The sequence below is a fragment of the Hyla sarda genome, chromosome 4, assembly GCF_029499605.1.
Source record: "Hyla sarda isolate aHylSar1 chromosome 4, aHylSar1.hap1, whole genome shotgun sequence".
Lineage (NCBI taxonomy): Eukaryota > Metazoa > Chordata > Amphibia > Anura > Hylidae > Hyla > Hyla sarda.
In genome coordinates, this window is record NC_079192.1 from 219,168,915 (window position 1) to 219,189,334 (window position 20,420).

Sequence of the window (20,420 nt, forward strand, 5' to 3'; positions counted from 1 at the left end):
ACTTTTACATTTTTACAAGGGGTTATAAGAGAAAATTCCCCCCAAAATTTGTAACCCCATTTCTTCTGAGTATGGAAATACCCCATGTGTGGACGTCAAGTGCACTGCGGGCGCACTACAATGCTCAGAAGAGAAGAAGTCACATTTGGCTTTTGGAAAGCAAATTTTGCTGAAATGGTTTTTGGGGGGCGTGTCACATTTAGGAAGCCCTTATGATGCCAGAACAGCAGAAAAAAAACACATGGCATACTATTTTGGAAACTACACCCCTCAAGGAACGTAACAAGGGGTACAGTGAGCCTTAACACCCCACAGGTGCTTGACAAATTCCCGCTAAAGTTGGACGTGAAAATAAAAAATTTGATTTTTTTCACTAAAATGCTGGTTTTACCCCAAATTTTTCATTTTCACATGGGGTAATTGGAGAAAAAGCCTCCCAAAGTTCGTAACCCCATTTCTTCTGAGTATGGAAATACCTTATATATGGATGTAAAGTGTTCTGTGGGCAAACTACAATGCTCAGAAGAGAAGGAGCGCCATTGAGCTTATGGCGAGAGAATTTGCTTGGAATGGAAGTCACGGGCCATGTGCTTTTACAAAGCCCCCCGTGGTGCCAGAACAGTGGACCCCCCCCCCCACATGTGACCCTATTTTGGAAATGATACCCCTCGCAGAATTTAATAAGGGGTGCATTGAGCATTTACACCCCACTGGCGTTTGACAGATCTTTGGAACAGTGGGCTGTGCAAATGAAAAATTAAAATTTTCATTTTCACAGACCACTGTTCCAAAAATCAGACACCTGTGAGCTGTAATTGCTCACTGTACCCCTTATTACATTATGTGAGGGGTGTAGTTTCCAAAATGGGGTCACATGTTGGGGGAGGGGGGTCCACTGTTCTGGCACTATGGGGGCTTTGTAAACACACATGGGCTTCAGTTTCGGACACATTCTCTCTCCAGAAGCCCAATGGCGCTCCTTCTCTTCTGAGCAATGTAATTCACCCACAGAGCACTTTACATCCACATATGGGGTATGTTTTTAAATGGGGCTACACATTTTGGGGGACTTTTTCCCTATTCTCCCTTGTGAAAATGAAAAATATAGGGTAACACCAGCATTTTAGTGAAAAGCATACATTTTTTTTCATTTTCACATCCAACTTTAACGGAAATTGGTCAAACACCTGTGGGGTGTTAGGGCTCACTATACCCCTTGTTACATTCCATGAGGGGTGTAGTTTCCAAAATGGGGTCACATCTGGGTATTTATTGTTTTGCGTTTATGTCAGAACCGCTGTAAAATCAGTCACCCCTGTGCAAATCACCAATTTAGACATCAAATGTACATGGCAAGCTCTCACTTCTGAGCCATGTTGTGCGCCCGCAGAGCACTTAACGCCCACATAGGGGTAGTTCTGTACTCAGGATAAATTGTGTTACAAATTTTGGGGGTCTTTTTTTCCTTTTTCCGCATGTGAAAATTAAAAGTATGGGGCAACACCAGCATGTTAGTGTAAAAATCATTTTTTTTACACTAACATGCTGGTGTTGACCCTAACTTTACCTTTTCATAAGGGGTAAAAGGAGAAAAAAAAAAAAGATAAAAAAAAAAAAAGAATTTGTAACGCAATTTCTCCCGAGTGCGGAGATACCCCATATGTTGCCCTAAACTGTTTCGTTGAAATACGACGGGGCTCCGAAGTGAGAGCGCCATGCGCATTTGAGGACTAAATTGGGGATTTGAATCCGCCACATAAATACCCTATGGCAGTGTTTCCCAAACAGGGTGTCTCCAGCTGTTGCAAAACTCCTGGCCTTGACAGTCATTGGCTGTCAGGCAATACTGTGAGTTGCTTTTCAACAGCTGGAGGCTCCGTTTTGGAAACGCTGCCGTACAATACATAGTAGGGGTATGTGTATATGTAGTGTTTTACCCTTTATTATGTTTTATTGTAGTGTAGTGTAGTGTTTTTAGGGTACATTCACACGGGCGGAGGCTTACAATGAGTTTCTTGCTGGGAGTTTGAGCTGCGGCGGAAAATTTGCTGCATCTCAAACTTGCAGCAGAACTCGCTGTAAACCCGCCCGTATAAATGTACCCTGTACATTCATATGGGGGGGGGGGGGGGGGGGGCGCAACAGCTGGAGGCACACTGCTACAACTCCCAGCATGCCCTTTGGTAGTCTGTGCATGCTGGGAGTTGTAGTTATGCAACAGCTGGCTGCACACTTTTTCATAGAAAAAAAAGTGCCTCCAGCTGTTGCAAAACTACAACCCCCAGCATGCACAGACTACCAAAGGGCATGCTGGGAGTTGTATTTGGAACTCCAGCTATTGCAAAACTACCGCCGTCGCCACCGATCCCGAGGGGACCCCCGCCGGACCAGGGCAAGGTAGGAGACCCCCTCCGGCGCCGATCTCCGCCATCTTCGGCGTCCCAATCACCGCCCAGCAGGGTCGTGATTGATCGGTTGTTTTTTTTTTTAAACACTAACCGGCTGATGCAGACCCCAACTTTTCCTTTTCATAAAGGGTAAAAGGAGAAAGAGCTCCCCAAAATTTGTAATGCGATTTCTCCAGAGTACAGAAATACCCCATATGTGGCCCTAAACTGTTTCCTTGAAATACGACAGGGCTCCGAAGTGAGAGAGCTCCATACGCATTTGAGGATTAAAATAGGGATTGCATAGGGATATTCTATGCCAGTGATTCCCAAATAGGGTGTCTCCAGTTATTGCTAAACTCCCAGCATGCCTGGACAGTCAGTGACTGTCCAGAAATGCTGGGAGTTGTTGTTTTGCAACAGTACAATATGTTTTTTATTTTTATTGGGGGGGGGGGGGGGGGGGGAAGACATTGTAAGGGTGTGTATATGTAGTGTTTTACCCTTTATTATGAGTTAGTGTAGTGTAGTGCAGTGCTTTTAGAGTACATTCGCACTGACGGGTTTACAGTGAGTTTCCCGCTAGGAGTTTGCGCAGCGGCAGAAAATTTGCTGCAGCTCAAACTTGAAGCAGGAAACTTACTGTAAACCTGCCCGTGGAGGCACACTGGTTGGAAAACCTTCAGTTAGGTTCTGTTACCTAATTCAGTATGCACAGTGATCTCCAAACTGTGGCCCTCCAGATGGTGCAAAACTACAAATCCCAGCATGCCCAGACAGCAATTGGCTGTCTGGGCATGCTGGGAGTTGTAGTTTTGCAACAGCTGGAGGCACACAACTACAACTCCTGCATGCCCAGACAGCAGTTTGCAGCCAGGCATGCTGGGAGTTGCAGTTTTGCAACATCTGGAGGATCACAGTTTGGCGCCCACTACACAGTGGTCTCTAAACAGTGGTCCTCCAGATGTTGCAAAACTACAATTCCCAGCATGCCCAGACTGTCTGGACATGCTGGGAGTAGTAGTTTTGCATGCTCTTGAGGGCCACCGTCGACCACTCACCGGCCAGTCAGATCCTGCCGGCCGGATCCACACATGCCGCCACCGGGTAAGCAAGGACTTCCCCTTCCCTCTCCCCCTGCTGTGCCCTGCTCTCCCCGGACTTCCACACGTGGGCGGAGGTCTAGCAGCGGCGCTGGCGGGTGCGTGGCGATGCCACTTACCCCCGCCATCGCCGCTGCCGGACCTCCGCGCACCCGCCACAACCGATCGCTGATCGGGTTAATCAAATGGGATCCTAGGGTGTCGGGCGGTAGTGGTCTCCGCCAGACACCCCGGGACTTTAGCTAATTAACCCGATCAGGAGGAGTGCGCACTTGATGAACGCCGCCTTTATACAGCAGAATGCGCGAAGGTATCCGCCGTATAAATGCGGTGTTCTGCGCAAAGGTGTTAAGCAGAGCTTCTCACCTGCCGGAGACAACCGAAGGTGAAAAGTTAAGCCCCCGGGATGCAGCAGCAGCAGCTGGAAATATGTGAAGGACGGGTATACCAGTCGCTCTGTGCGAACCCACTTCATCAGCCGACGGGTATACCTGTCGTTCTGCATTAAGGGGTTAATTGCTTTTGTTAAATTTCACTCGGAATCCACACAAATTCTGCGTGAAATTCACATTAATTCTGCATTTTGCGGGGAAAAAAAAAACCCACTTCAAATGGGCTTCTGTATCCAAATTCAGCATAAATTTAGGACAGGACCTTTCTTTATACAGAAAGAGGAATCGAGAATTTCCCCCGTGAAAGGACAGATGTGGAAATTCTGCAGTGTGAATGGGACTGCGGAATCCCACTGAAATTCATAATCTGTAAAACACATACAGAATTTCCATGTGGATTTCCGTGCAATTCTGGCATGTGAACATAGCCTAAAGGTTGCTGAAGGCTGCACTATGCATGCACCGGGACTGAGTCTAAAAAATTAAAGCCCAATAGACTTCTATGGGATTCCACACTTCTGAATTTCTGCATGAACTCCGCACCAATTCCACACAAAATCCGCACAAGCCATAAATCACCGAAGGAAGCGGAAGTGGAATTGGTGTGGAAATTCCGTCCGTGTGAATAGACCCTTACTATGCATGCATCCAAATCTTAGTCGACACCTGGCTATAAAGGCAGAGTTTACACGTTCCACATTTGGAAATCTGGGAAACCGAATGCTGAACACTTTAGCTCTATGCTTAGGCTACATTCACATCACGATTGCAGCCAAAAGGCTGCCAGATTCAGCTGGGGAACAGGAAAACTGGGCGCTCCCGTACCCCAGCCAGACCCGGCCCCCTTCACCAGGTATGCACCTGGTAAAATTTCGTAAACGTGTGCAAGGACAACCAGGTGGCCACCTTACAGACTTGCAAGGCTGAAGCCCTATCCTGGAGAGCCCAGGAGGCCCCAACGGAACGAGTGGAATGAGCTGAGACCCGGAAAGGAGGGGTCTCCCCCTTGCAGTGGTAAGCTTCCGAGATGGTAGAACGGATCCACCATGAAATGGTTGCCTTCAAAGCAGGAAATACCTTAAGACGACCCTCCATAAGCACAAAGAAAGAGTCACACTGGCGAAAGGATGAAGTGACCGAAAAGGTAAATACGAAAGGCTCATACCACATCAAGACAATGAAGGAATCATTCCCTGGGATGGGACGGAGCTGGACAAAAGGACGGAAGGACTAGATCCTCATTTAGGTGAAAGGCGGAGACCACCTTAGGCAAAAAGGATGGGACCGGATGGAAAACAACTTTGTCCTGTGTAAAACCAGGTAGGGGAACAGCAGGAGAGAGCCGCCAGCTCCAAAACTGACCGGAGGTGACCGCAATGAGGAAGGCCACTGTCAGGCCCAAGGCCTGATTATGGAAACATACATGTGTTTTATAATTGCATCTATGTATAAACTAAGACCTGGGGGGCGAGGGGTCATTCAGACGGTGTATCCTTTGTTTTTGTGTATTGCAGTCAATTGGGGCCTGTCTGCTGTTTTCCTCTTTTTGAAGTCAGGAGTTTCTTTGAAGTAGCAGGATGTAAGGGGTCTCTGGTCCCATATATGAGATAAGAGATGCGCGCCCCCGAGAGGAACTTTCTGGTTGCGGCGGGATGCGGAGAGGTACACGTCCGGAGTGCCCAAGAGGTTGCAGATCTCCACAAATGCTGGATGAAGAGACCACTCGCCGGGGTCGGACGAAGAGCGACTGAGGAAGTCCGTCTCCTAATTTTCCACCCCCGGAATGTGAATCGCGAGATGGAAGGAACCCTGAGTTCCGCCCAGAGAAAAGTCCTGGAGACCATAGCCATCACAGCAGGACTGCGAGTGCCGCCCTGGCGATTGACATATGCCACAGCCGTGAAGTTGTCCGACTGGACAAGAACAGGACGGTCCTGGAGAAGGTGCTCCCAATGGAGGGGGGCAAAAGGTAAATTGCCTGAAGTTCCAGGATGTTGATGGGGTGGAGAGCTTCCTGGGAAGACCAACGGCCCTGGACCTTCCGATCCCTGAATACTTCCCCCCTGGAACCAGACTACTGAGAAGACGAACTCCTGATGACAGAGCGTGGCCTGGGTGGGAATCAGGTTGGACTTGTCCTGATTGACCACCCAGCGGAAACGGGACAAGGTTTGAACTGAAGTCTTTAGCCAGCTATTATACACCTGCATCATGCCAGGCTAAGAAAGCAAGACTAGTAAGGTAGAAGACCAGGAACCAAAGGTGCAACCCCAGGTGCTGACCGGTGGCAAGAAGGGGTTGACAGTGCATAACTCTATGCCTGTGCCCCTTCTTTGCAAATGGGGGAACAGTGAGCGCTATCCTCCTGAACCCCCGCCTAATAAGAGAGAAATAAAAGGGAGAAGAAGAAAAAAAAAATAATCTACATACACGCCTCCAATCCATACTGCACAGAGTTGCCGCGGGTAGCCCTGTGTATCTGCTCATAGGAGAATACACAGTGGGTTTCCCACTTTGCAACATATTTTGTGCACCGTAAAATACGCTGCGTATATGCTGTGTGTGACCCTACGCTAAAGAGTGAATTCATAGTCTCAGGTTTTAAAGTGCAACTATTGAATAAAAAAAGTCCAAGGCAGATCATAAATGGAGGACACATAAAAGAAAAACAGACTTTTCTTTCAAAGAAACCTTCCTGCAATTGCAACTTAAAACCTGAAACTGAACATCCCTTTATATTTTGAAACTCAAATATGGTCATTTTTGAAAAATTACTTTCAGTTTTAATTCTTCTCCTAACGCATAGATATATGTGGTGGAGAGCAGGGGTGCTCGGACAGCTATGTAGGCGCTGAATTTACAATCATAGTGCTGAACTAGTCATTTTTCATAATATAAAAAAAAAACAAAAAAACATTGGAAGTACACTTTAAAATCAAAGCCTCATAAAGAACTCCTTTACAGCTTACATCTGACCTATCTGATAATATAAACAATCATGGCCATAACCATGTCTTACCTCAAGGATGTAATTCCACCCTGGCTCATTAAAAACATCATCTTGGAAGTGCTCTCTATATACTTCTTTGGCTTCCTGAATTTTTTCTTTGGTCACCACTTTTCCTGTTCCAAAAAATAGAAAGCAGATTAATAAGCAATTACAAATATCTTACATTTCCCAAGATAAGGAAGAACTTTTAGTTGCTTACAGGTAAATGACAGGAATTCATTTTGGTTATTTTATTAAAGGAGTTATCCGGTGAAATGTTTTATTGTACTTCGTCCCTAGCCTTCCAAACAAAAACTTAAAAGCTTACCATCCTCACTTCCTCAGAGCCTCCGGTATCAGGGCACACTGTCTGTGGACAATGAAACTGCTTTCCCAGAGCTACCAATCGTAGCGCCTGCAGCCGGAAGAATAAACAGTGCTGGACACTGCTTTGGCCAGTGATGTCCTGTCTGCAATGCCAGCCAGCTCTGTGGAAGCAGACTGTCAGTGAAGAGGGCTGGAGATTGGGGTGCCCCAATACCATAAGCTAGGAGGGGTTGAGGAAGGAAAGTTAACATTATTATTATTATTTTTAAATAGGCAGGCTGGGGACAGTAGTACAGCAAAAAAAAAAAATAAAAATAAAAAAAAATTATTTATATATATATAATATATATATTCTATATAATATATATAATATATATATTCTATATAATATATATAATATATATATATATTCTATATAATATATATAATATATATATACTATATAATATATATAATATATATATACTATATAATATATATATATATTATATATACTATATAATATATATATATATTATATATACTATATAATATATATATATATTATATATACTATATAATATATATATATATTATATATACTATATAATATATATATATATTATATATACTATATAATATATATATATATATTATATATACTATATAATATATATATATATATTATATATACTATATAATATATATATATATATATATATATAATCACAAGAGAGATGACCGCAGCACACCGATGTATCCAAACAAAAAGTGGTTTATTCCATGAACATAAAGTGCAAGTGCGACGTTTCGGTGTTCTCACAACACCATTCTCAAGCAAGTCAATAGTGAATTAACAAGATATTTATAGGGAAACAATCCCATACAGTAACACATCATTATCTCACAGCAATTAATACAATTAGTGAAAATTTCATATAAAAACAAATCAAACGTGCATGTGTATATAATATATATAGGGGACAGTCTAAGCTGTCCTAAAGTGCTATACGTGGAATTAAAAACAGTATACCTAGTATAAAGATCATGAGAATGGACGTTGTTACATTTAATTAGTACATGCAGATATAAATCATATTTAAATTGTTGAGATATGTATCGGGAGGTGGCTGGACTCACCTAATGTAAATCTTTATGGCGTCCATAGCGGGGATAGTTTTGCACTGCGGCTATATATATTATATATATATATATATATATATATATATATATATATATATATATATATATATATATATATATATATATATTTATATATATATATATATATTTATATATATATATATATATTTATATATATATATATATATTTATATATATATATATATATTTATATATATATATATATATTTATATATATATATATTTATATATATATATATATATATATATATATATATATATATATATATATATATATATATATATATATATATATTATATATATTTTTTTTTTTTTATATCTATATATATATATATATCTGGATAACCCCTTTTAACACTAGGATTTACATGGTCATTAAGTCAAAAATTTGCCAGCCAGCATTTTGAGATATTGTATATGGGAAATAAAACAAAAGTGCATCTTTAACCCCTTAAGGACTCAGCCCATTTTGGCCTTAAGGACTCAGACAATTTAATTTTTACGTTTTCATTTTTTCCTCCTCGCCTTCTAAAAATCATAACTCTTTTATATTTTCATCCACAGACTAGTATGAGGGCTTGTTTTTTGCGCGACCAGTTGTCCTTTGTAATGACATCACTCATTATATCATAAAATGTATGGCGCAACCAAAAAACACTATTTTTGTGGGGAAATTAAAACGAAAAACGCAATTTTGCTAATTTTGGAAGGTTTTGTTTTCACGCCGTACAATTTATGGTAAAAATGACGTGTGTTCTTTATTCTGAGGGTCAATACGATTAAAATGATACCCATTATTATATACTTTTATATTATTGTTGCGCTTAAAAAAAATCACAAACTTTTTAACCAAATTAGTACGTTTATAATCCCTTTATTTTGATGACCTATAACTTTTTTATTTTTCAGTATAAGCGGCGGTATGGGGGCTCATTTTATGCGCCATGATCTGTACTTTTTTTTGATACCACATTTGTATATAAAAAACTTTTAATACATTTTTTATAATTTTGTTTTTAATAAAATGTATTAAAAAAGTAGGAATTTTGGACTTTTTAATTTTTTTTTCGTTCACGCCGTTCACCGTACGGGATCATTAACATTTTATTTTAATAGTTCGGACATTTACGCACGCGGCGATACCAAATATGTCTATAAAAAATGTTTTTTACGCTTTTTGGGGGTAAAATAGGAAAAAACGGACGTTTTACTTTTTTATTGGGGGAGGGGATTTTTCACTTTTTTTTTACTTTTACTTTTACATTTTTTTACATTTTTTTTTACACTTTTTACACTTGAATAGTCCCCATAGGGGACTATTCATAGCAATACCATGATTGCTAATACTGATCTGTTCTATGTATAGGACATAGAACAGATCAGTATTATCGGTCATCTCCTGCTCTGGTCTGCTCGATCACAGACCAGAGCAGGAGACGCCGGGAGCCGCACGGAGGAAGGTGAGGGGACCTCCGTGCGGCGTTATGAATGATCGGATCCCCGCAGCAGCGCTGCGGGCGATCCGATCGTTCATTTTAATCGCGAACTCCCGCAGATGCCGGGATCTGTATTGATCCCGGCACCTGAGGGGTTAATGGCGGACGCCCGCGAGATCGCGGGCGTCGGCCATTGCCGGCGGGTCCCTGGCTGCGATCAGCAGCCGGGATCAGCCGCGCATGACACGGGCATCGCTCCGATGCCCGCGGTTATGCTCAGGACGTAAATGTACGTCCTGGTGCGTTAAGTACCACCTCACCAGGACGTACATTTACGTCCTGCGTCCTTAAGGGGTTAAGTTTTTTTTATATATTTTTTTTTTTAAACAAGCAACTGACAATGGTATTAAAAGGGATATAATTGCCAAATTCTCTACCACTCCTGTTCCAATACTCTGACCCATGTTGATCTATATTCATAGGTCTCCATCAGTGACATGACTGCTGCAGCAAAATACTGGCTGTGGCAGTGACATGTGGACACCACTGACATTACTGATGCACGTGGAGAAGGCACAACATCACTTGAATCGGTTAAAGAAACTGCCTTTGTGTAGACCTGTGGGTAGCAGGAACACTAAAATGCATAGAATATAATGCTTCTTCCATATTGTGGAATCTGTTCACGGCAGTAGGACAGCTTCCTTGCCTTTCGCCTCATGTTCTACAGCTCCAGTCAACCCAACAATGCCCTCCAGTTAAACAAGAAGGCACAATTCAGTATTGGGTAAATGTTTTATAGATGCTGTTCTAGATGACCATGAAGTGCACAATTCAGGGAGGGGGGCATGGCTACATGCGGCACCGAGCAGGAGCGATTTCCCATATTAAGTGCCATTCTTGCTCCTGTGGGCCTAAAAGTGAAAACCACTGGCAACCTGTTCATTGGACCCCCTGCATCATATAATGCTAGACCACTTTTAACTCTCCTCCCACAGATCTGGTGCAGTCAACTCCTAAGCATTGGACCCACTGTTTTGAAATGGTGAACAGAAACTTACTGATACTACTAATAAGGTTCTTCATTAATCCTATGATGTGCTGGCTAGGCTCCATTCTATATACCATAATGTTCCTAATACTTGTTTTGAGGGAGGGGGCGTGACCATAATGTTCCTAATACTTGCTTGCAAGCCTATGGGAGGGGGCGTGACGGCCATCACGGGGCGGAGTCGTGAAGTCACGATATTCCGGCCCCGTGGTCCCCCTCCCATAGACTTGCATAGCGGGGGCGGGGCATGATGTCAAACGGGGCGGAGTCGTGACATCCCGGCCCCGTGGTCATCACATGGCAGATTCTGAGCTGGCAGCGTGGCGTGTAGCTCATCGAGGTAGGTGCTGAATGCAAGATTGCATGGGTCCCCAGCAGTCAGACATCTTATGCCCTATCCTTTGGATAGGGGATAAGATTTCTTAGGGCCGGAGTACCCCTTTAAAGGCCAAAATGGGCCTGGTCCTTAAGGGTTTAAGAATGATTCTTTATTAGTAGCATGAGCCTGCCCTGCGAGGACTCCTCCTGTGGCCATTTTAAATGCAATTAAAAGAGTTATTCAGCAATAGAAACACAGTGCTAATTTCTTCCAAAAACAATGCCACCCCTGTCCGCAGGTTATGTTTGGTTCTGCAGTTCCAGTCCACTTAAGTGTTGTAGTAGTACTTGTAGTAGTTGTAATACCAGACAACCTGAGGACAAATGTAGTGTGGCTTTTTGAAGAAATTGGCTTTTTTTCTCCTCTAATAAAAACCTTTAAAACTAAAGTGCACGTGTTTGTTTTAACACTACTATATGAACAACCCATATATGTTTATTGAGTATTGGATAATTTTCATTTACTATGGGTGTGTTGTGCTAAACCTCTCTCCTTCTAGGTAATGAGAAATAGAAACTTGCTTACTCACTGATGTGTTTCCCAAGTACAGACATACTTTTAAAATCTCTTTACAACATCCTTGCAACATTTCTAAAGTTGTGTGGTTCCTCAATAATTCTAGGCTGCCTATTATTTTATTAGTAATAACTACGTATATTTCAATGGCAGTAGAAGAAAAAGAATCACACTCCCCACGACGGCAACCCCGAGGCAGACGTTCTTTATTCCAAGAAGCAGATGAAGCAGCAAAATATAGGAAAAAGACAGTTCCTAGGAGCGGGGAGTGAGAGCAGCCGCTCTCAAGACGCAGGGGCACATAGAGAGAGAGTGGCACTCACTGTGTGCCCCTGCGTCTTGAGAGCGGCTGCTCTCACTCCCCGCTCCTTGGAACTGTCTTTTTCCTATATTTTGCTGCTTCATCTGCTTCTTGGAATAAAGAACGTCTGCCTCGGGGTTGCCGTTGTGGTGAGTGCGATTCTTTCTTACTTCTACAGCCATTGAAGTTTTCCACTGTGTTCACTAGCACATGCCATGCTGAAGCCGCACCAGCTATCACCCCACCTTTAGCAGCAGGTGTTCCACTGACAGATTTCCTTTTGCCATTTCCTATGCTCAGCAGTGCCTGGCAGCAATCTTTTTCCTTGTATGTGTGTCTATAACTATGTTTATAACTATCATAAGAGCAGAGAAAAGACCATGCATACAATTCAAAAGATGTTTAGCAGAATAACTATACATGTCGCATGCTATAAACAAACAAAAAAAAAACTACAGTAGAAATAGTTTAAGTGCCCGTACCCTTTAAGTACTTCTTTAGAATGTACTGCAAACCATAAAAGACTGTTTCTTCATATTTCACCCTCCTAAACTTGGAGTTTTCAGTCTTCTTTTCCCGACACTCAAAGTAAGAATACACTTTACTTGTATTTGGTGGGTACTGTTTATAATGCGTTACCTTGAAGAAAAAAAAAATTAAATAAAAAAGTCAAATAAAAATACAAAAAGGGATAGCTTTCAATACAATAATTTCCAAAGAAACATGTATCTATGGTTCTGTATTTTTAATAAATAAATTTTCGCTCTATGAAGCTTTGTTTACACTGGTTGCACACTTTTGTTGCTGCTGACAGGTATAATAGTGCAGAAACAGAAACCTGAAGGACCCATCAATGGGATGTCAGGGTCTGGCAAAAAGGGAATCCTCCATGCTAGTCAACACAAAACCACATTGAAGGAGATTTATCAAGCTCCGTAGATTTTTTTGCGTAAAAAGGTCGCACTTACTTGCGCACGTGCGACTTTTCTTTACATGCTGCAACTTTTTGATTTTTGCTTATTCCAAATTACATTTCTGAAATCTGCTCACGTAGTAATTATTTTTCTTTACTTTGCAGTGGTCATGTATTTATCAAAGACGATAGTCGCTATTTATGAAGAAAAAAAAGTAGCATCACCATTTAAAAATTGCATATGTATTCCAGGTCCAACCTGGCTTACAGAAAGTGCATATGTCTGCAGAAAAGGACATTAACACCCACTTTAACAACTGTTCTTGTTCTGCATCATGAAACAAAGCTTCTACAATAAAAGGGGTACTCCGCCCCAGACATCTTATCCCCTATCCTTTGGATAGGGGATAAGATGTCAGATCACGGGGGTCCCGCCGCTGGGGACCCCCGGGATCTCGGCTGCAGGACCCACCTGTTGCGGCTTCTGGAAATGCTGGAGGCTTCGGCTCCCGACCACGGTGACGTGAGATCGTGACGTCACGTCTCGCCCCATCCCTCAATGCAAGTCTATGGGAGGGGGCGTGACAGCTGTGACGTCACATGGGGGCAGAGTCGTGGAGTCACCGTGGTCGTGAGGAGTTAGGATGAGAGCCTCCAGCACTGCCGGAAGCCACAACAGGTGGGTGCTGCAGCCGAGATCCTGGGGGTCCCCAGCAGCGGGACACCCGCGATCTGACATCTTATCCCCTATCCTTTGGATAGGGGATAAGATGTCTAGGGGCGGAGTACCCCTTTAATGTTAATGTTAATTATAGAAAAAATTATATAACTAATAACTTAATTTTAAAGGAGATGTCCAGTGCTCACTTTTCTTATTTTATCCGTTCCGGACTGAAAGATAAAAGAAAACAAATTTTCTCTTACCTGCCTAGGCTCCCCCGGTGCTTCGGTACAGGTGTTCAGTCCCCGGGCTGTATTCTTCTTACTTCCTGTTAGCCCCGGTACGTCACACGGAGCTTCAACCTATCCCGCCTCGGCCAGTGATAGGCTGAAGCTCCGTGTGAAGTGCCGGGCTAACAGGAAGAAGAATACAGCCCGGGGACCAAACGCCTGTACCGGAGCACCGGGGGAGCGTAGGCAGGCAAGAGAAAGCTTATTTTCTTTTTTCTTTTTGCAGCCCGAAACGGATACAATAAGAAAAGTGAGCACCGATGTCCTTTAAGGTTGAAAATACACATAATGTGTTAAAATAGAATAAGGCACAAAATAATTGTGTAAGAATTTTTACAGACTACGCAAATAACCCTTATGTGGCACTAAAATTTTTCCTTAAACAAAAAACAAAAAAAAAAAAACAACAAACATCCATAGTAATACAGCTTCATGCACATTTTGAGGTGGGTAACGTACCAAGCAGTTTTTTTTTTTTTTGGCTTCACTATTGTTTATGTGCCTGTTGGTGCTGTGCTGTCTTCCTTCCCGACGTAAACTCTGGCCTCAGCGCAGCAACGCAAGACTCCGCCCACATCACAAAATTTTTTTTAAACAAAAAAGCCTCCATAGTACGGATATTCATTGTGCGGCATAGTAGGTTTTTAATATTGGATGGGTTGTTGCAGGATAGTTTGAGTGCAGCTATTTAGTGCCAGGCCAGTCAAGATGTCACCCGATGCGGTATGCACCCCTCCCCGTCACTCTCTAACTACGCTACTGGTAATAAAGGGTAGACAAAGAACTTTGGCTATTAACTTAAGGGCAAATTTTCTGCTTTAAAAAATGCTTTTGTAAGCAGGTTTACTGGGTTTTGCTTACTTGTGATTTATCAAAGTTGTGCGACTATTTGATTAATAGGTCGCATGTAGGCAAAAGTAAGTTAAAAAAAATGGTCATATAAAAGCCATACGTTTGAAAAGTATGATAAATCACCTTCATTGAGTTTCGGTAATTGTAGATATTGTGTACGGTATCCCTAGGTGCTGGGTTTTGTTGATCATAGCTGCCTGTGGATAGCTGCTTGCTTTATGGACACAATGTAAACACAGACATCGGGGGTGATTTATCAAAACCTGTCCAGAGCAACCAATCAGATCGCTTCTTACAATTTGCAATGACCAACTGAGCAACTTTCCCTCTGGACAGGTTTTGATAAATCTACCATACCATGTCCATATAGCAGAATATATGTTTATGCATATGTAAATAACTATTCCACATCTATCTTCAGTACAGCAGAACATATTCCAATGACAGCAGGTTTACAGAAAAGTTTTCAAACTCATTTAGGAATGACATTCATTTATTGTGCACCACAAAAGGGAAAAAAGTCAGCACAATTTGCTGGCCATTAAATACATTTTAAATAGTGGATAGTAGTAGCTCCCTTTCTTGTAAAGGTGGCAAAAGCTTAGTGTGTCTAACTAAAAAGAAAATTCTAGGATATTTATTTAACAACAGTTTCCCTCAGTTTTTGGGCTATTTAGCAACATTTAAATAACCAGGTTACATTTTATACATGACATCAGCAAGGTATAAAGATCCAGGGGAAAGAACATTTATTTTGTTTTCATAACAATAAATACGGGTATATAATTTTGGAAGGAATTGACTTAACAGGTGACCATTTCATAAATCTTAAAAATGCAGCAGTAGTATAAGTAACCCAATTTCATATAGCCATGAGGGAATCACTGCAGTTCTAGGACACTTAGCAAGCATCAAAAAACACTTCTGATCATAAAAACAAATGTAGATATACCATTACGTCTACCAACAAAAGTGTACTGTCTTTACAATGACATTTCTCTCGGTGTGCCAATTGTAGAGACCAAGTAAGGCTGGGTCCACATTGTTTTGGTTTTTAAAACATCATAAAGTTGTAATCTCAAAAGTACTATGCCAGGATGCTTTCTATACTATATGTCTCAGCTATGTATAATTAAACATATAAACACAAAATTACAGCCATGCATGACCAGAAATGCCCCGTTCCCGACTCTCAGCTCTATTGTTAGTGGAATACCCTAAACCACCACGGCCTGCCTACAAAACAGTTTAGCATTCAGGACTAATGTACTGAGAGAACATACATACATGTTCAGTCACTTTAATTAATGAACAGATAGAAGTTTCATTCATGCAAAATGTATGGAGGTCTGGAGTCAGCATTTTCTAATAAAATGTTGGTTTAAAAGCTTAAGTTGTCAGGACATCTTGATGGCTTAACTGCTGCCCACTTGTGCGTAAGGCCCAAAACATCCATATTGGTGGGGCTGTGATGCAAGTTTGGCCTTGCTCTATTAAATGTAAAAATCCAAACCCTGCAGCTTGAGTAGTAAGCGGTTTATATTTACTTGTTAAGTAGATTTGACTTTTTAAATGGCTCTCTCCTTTGGACAGAATACCAACGTTTGTACACAATCACATCTCAACCCCATAGAAAAATGATAGAATCCCCAGAGTTTTATTGCTAATAAGCAAATCACAGATTTGTCAAAAAGAACATCTGTTTAATAGCTGAACATTCTGGCTTCACAAAACAAAATTTTTTTTTGTACTCCCCGTAAAATCTCTCGTAGCCTTCATTGGGGGACACCTATACTGATGGGTATATATGATCTTGCCACTAGGAGGTGCTGACACTAGGAAAAAAAAAAAAAAAGTTGTCTCCTCCCTGGCAGGATATACCCGCCTACTGGAAGTGAGCTAATCAGTGGTCACCAAGCAGTAGGAGAAGCTAACAAAGAAATATGTCCAAAAGGACCCCAGAAAGGAATCCCGGAATAAAAAAAATAAATAAAAAAAATAAAAATAAAAAAAGAACCGGAAAAGAAAATCCAGACAAAGAATGAAGAAATGGGTGGGTGCGGTGTCCCCCAATGAAGGCTACGAAAAAAGGATTTTACGGAGAGTACAAAAAAAAAAAAATCTTTTTTCAGTCGCTCTTCATTGGGGGACACCTATACTGATGGGATGTACCAAGCAAACCAAGTCAAGAGAACATGGCGGAAAAAACTCCAGGGAGAGCATTGTTCTCCTGAGCAGAAGGAGAGTACGGAAGGTGGAGACCAGAAAAACACTGGAAAAAAATAAGTATGGAGACTGACTGTGGAGAGGCCTGGTACAGAAAATCGATGACCAGAACAGCTGCAGACCAAAAACCTTAATCTCAGCGGCCCACCACGAGGACCTGGGAGGCTAAAGAAGTTCGAGTAGAGTAATCCAGATGACCAGAATGCCCACCTCCCTGGGAATACATTGACCCACGAAGGAGGAGACCGAAGGAATGAGGCCAAAAAAGGGAACAGAATGCCCTGAAAAGGGCCATCCCGGAACACCGGCGCATCAGACATTGGAAATGGAGGTTCCCGGGTTGCCTGGAAGATGAACACATGTAAAGTAAACCCAACGTCTGCGAAACGCTCCAGGTGACAAACTTCTACGTCTAGACAAGAAGTGCGGTACAGAAAGACCGCCCCACAAACAGAACCACGGAGAAGTCAGGGCAGAGCTAGCCTGCCCGAGACCACAACCATCCCTAAGGCCCAAAGAACCAGAAGGGCCGACCTAGAAAAGAAGACAACCCACAGCATACTAGGATAGTGTCCAAGACACAGACTAACCAGACATGTACCCCAGCGGTCTGATCGGCCAGAAGCAACATCCCATCAGAACGGGAACGGAGGGGGAAACTAAAGAGAAGAATACTCCATAAGACTGTAGTGTCATTGTAGCACAATTGCCACAGACAAGTTAGGAGGAACAAAGCCCTCCAGGGAGATTGCACTGAGGGAGGAGGAGAGCAATAGCAGGACCCATACATGAATGCTTAAACTACTCCAAAAGAGGAGAGTGCCAAGTCTGTATGAGCAGCAGTAGATAACCAAGAAACAGGAAGAGAGCAAGGCTGCAAAAGTGGGCAGCTCAGCTGATTGCTCTCAGCAAAAAACAAGGGCCAAGCCAGGTACCCCCACCTATATAGAGGAGGGGAAAACAAGGGGTGGTCGCAATCAAACCCAGACCCAGACCATGCCAAGCTCGCTGATTGATAATCCCCCTTTCACAGGGGGTACAGGAAAGTGTGCCAGGCGCTATAGGAGCAGTGAAATGCCGCCCAAAGGTAAGGGGGCAAAGTACTGGGTGGACTTAGTCTCCAGGAACCCTGCAACAACATATCGAGGAATGGAGGAGCTAATTTGAGTCCCGACTATGAATGGAAGTAAGAAGCACACAAAGACCCAAAGCGTTGAGAGGAACACCTCAACGTGGTGTAGCCCTGGACCAGAAGGGCATCAACTGAGCCATTCTAGTCATTTCCTAAGGCAACAGAGCTGGCGTCTGAACCATCCTGCACAGGAACCCAGGACAGATACCTGGAGGCATGGAGGGGGCTGAATCGACTGTCACCCCATGCCAGAGCAGAGGAGTTAGACCGCCTAAACCTGTGGAAAAAAGATCACAGGAAGGCCCTAGGCACACCCCACAGGAAAAAAAAAAGGTGGACTCTACACGTGCAGAGTGGCCTAGCATGTGTAGGGACACGGACGTGGTTACCGCATGAGAGAGGGGTACCAAGACGCGAAAGAAACCGCAGATGTTCAAAAGTCTAGTAGCATGGTGTCACAACCATGCTCCTAGCAGACAAATGTTGCACCCATAGAAAGGGGAACAGAGAATGCTGTTCTTTCTGTGAAAGTCCCTGGAACCTGCAGGAAATGCCCACACCCCAGCTCAAAATGGCGCCACACACCAGGACTGCTGTCGCAGACGCAAGGGATGAAGGATGTATGTGGAGCAGTAAACAAGCAGACACTGTCTGACCGGCAAGAATAGAAGATCCAATAAAACCACAGAGACACTCTTTTGGAACCTCACCCAGAAAATGAGTCACTGGACTGAATCTGCAGGAGGGGCAAGAATGGGGATGGTGACCTGGCTGAGTAGAAAACCATGCAGACAAGTGTCTGGCTATCTGGAATAGCGACCATGGCCACACCGGGTGCTGTAGACAAAATCACACACAGAAAGTGGATTACCAGCCTTCAGCCGTGAGAGCGGCAGGCATGTAGGCAGGAACCTGGTAAAGAAGGGAACCCCGTGAACCAGTATGCGGTGTATTTTATAGGGCCCATGGAGCAACACTGGGAGACTCACCTGTAACTACACCTTGGCAGTGGATACCCTGAACTACCGTCCACGGTGTGGGAAGTGTATGGTAGTGGACTCTACGTACTAGTAGTAGACCATGCAGACAACAGTCTGGCTGACAGTTATAGGATTCCCGAATGCTCAGGGACACTCCATCTGGAGTCCTTACACCAGCAGAGAGGTAGCGGAAACCTGACCAAGCCTGTGGCAGCCCAGATTTGGGAGATCGACAGCGATGGAGACCATGCAGACAATCTGGCTGAACAAGTACACTTCCAGGCACCGGATAAAAAGGGGACAGCTAGATAGGCGATCACTGTGCCCCACTGCCACATTTGGGAGGGAGGGGAGGCCTAGGATACATAGATCGTATCCATGCCACCTTTAGAGATCGGGGATGCTGAGGAGCCACGGAATGCTTCCCTGCACCCAATCTAGGGTCCATAGGACACGCTGGGACACTTCTTCATACACCTCCACAGCAGTGGGGTACTCAAACTCAAACATCAGATAAATCAGCTGAGTGATGAGTGACAGGCGGCTGGGTAGACCACGCAGAGCACTGTCTGGCATACTGGTATGGGTCCATAGTAAACAACGGGTCTCTCCTTCAGACACCACGCACGGCAGTGGAGTACCGGAACTCCAGACGCAGATACATCAGCTGTGTGATGAGTGGCAGGCGGTGGAGGAAACCATGCAGACCACTGTCTGGCTTACTGGTATGGGTCCATAGTAGACAATCGGTCACTACACTCCATTGGACACCTTGCATCAGCAGTGGGGTACCGGAGTGCCACCATGGACTCTGTAGCTGAGTGATAAGTGACAGGCAAGACTACTGTCCAGCATACCGACATGAGAACCAATCCATGCCCACGCAGGGACACTTCCACGGAGACCTTGCACTAGACGGGAGGATCCAGAGCCCTAGCAGCGGATGCGCCAGCCTGTGGAGGAGGGAATCTTATTGTATGACACATCAGAACACCCCCATGATGGGTGACCGGCAGACCTGACAGAGTGACCTTAGCATCCGCCAGGAATAAAAAAAAAAAAAAAAAAAAAACTCTTGCAAGACACTGGTCGAATGCCTTTGCGTCAGTAGTGAGGGACTGGAATTCGGCCGTGGGCACGACTGGCATTACATGACATGGCACTCAGTGGTAGACACTGAATATATCCCCGACAATGTCCGAGGGATCGAGAAATCCCTGGCAGTAACCCACCACGTCGGTGTGCATATGTTCCCTGACAGAGTGAGAACCCTGCAGAAAATAGATACGCCAATATGCCAGAGGCATACCTCATGTATGTAAATAGTCTAAAGCAGGCCAC

The 20,420-nt window shown here is 43.4% G+C and overlaps 1 protein-coding gene across 2 annotated transcripts in view; it reads right to left on the bottom strand.

Annotated features, from left to right (window-relative positions):
* The window catches only part of NAMPT (nicotinamide phosphoribosyltransferase), a 92,841-nt gene that overhangs the window by 31,037 nt on the left and 41,384 nt on the right, over positions 1-20,420 (bottom strand). The window contains exons 2-3 of one of the 2 annotated variants that reach the window (XM_056573561.1): positions 12,508-12,664; positions 6,902-7,005 (exon numbers count right to left, since the gene is read on the bottom strand). In XM_056573561.1, the coding sequence (XP_056429536.1) occupies positions 6,902-7,005; positions 12,508-12,664 (261 nt within the window). The remainder of the gene's footprint in view (positions 1-6,901; positions 7,006-12,507; positions 12,665-20,420) is intronic. The other variant, XM_056573562.1, reaches the window with a different exon arrangement.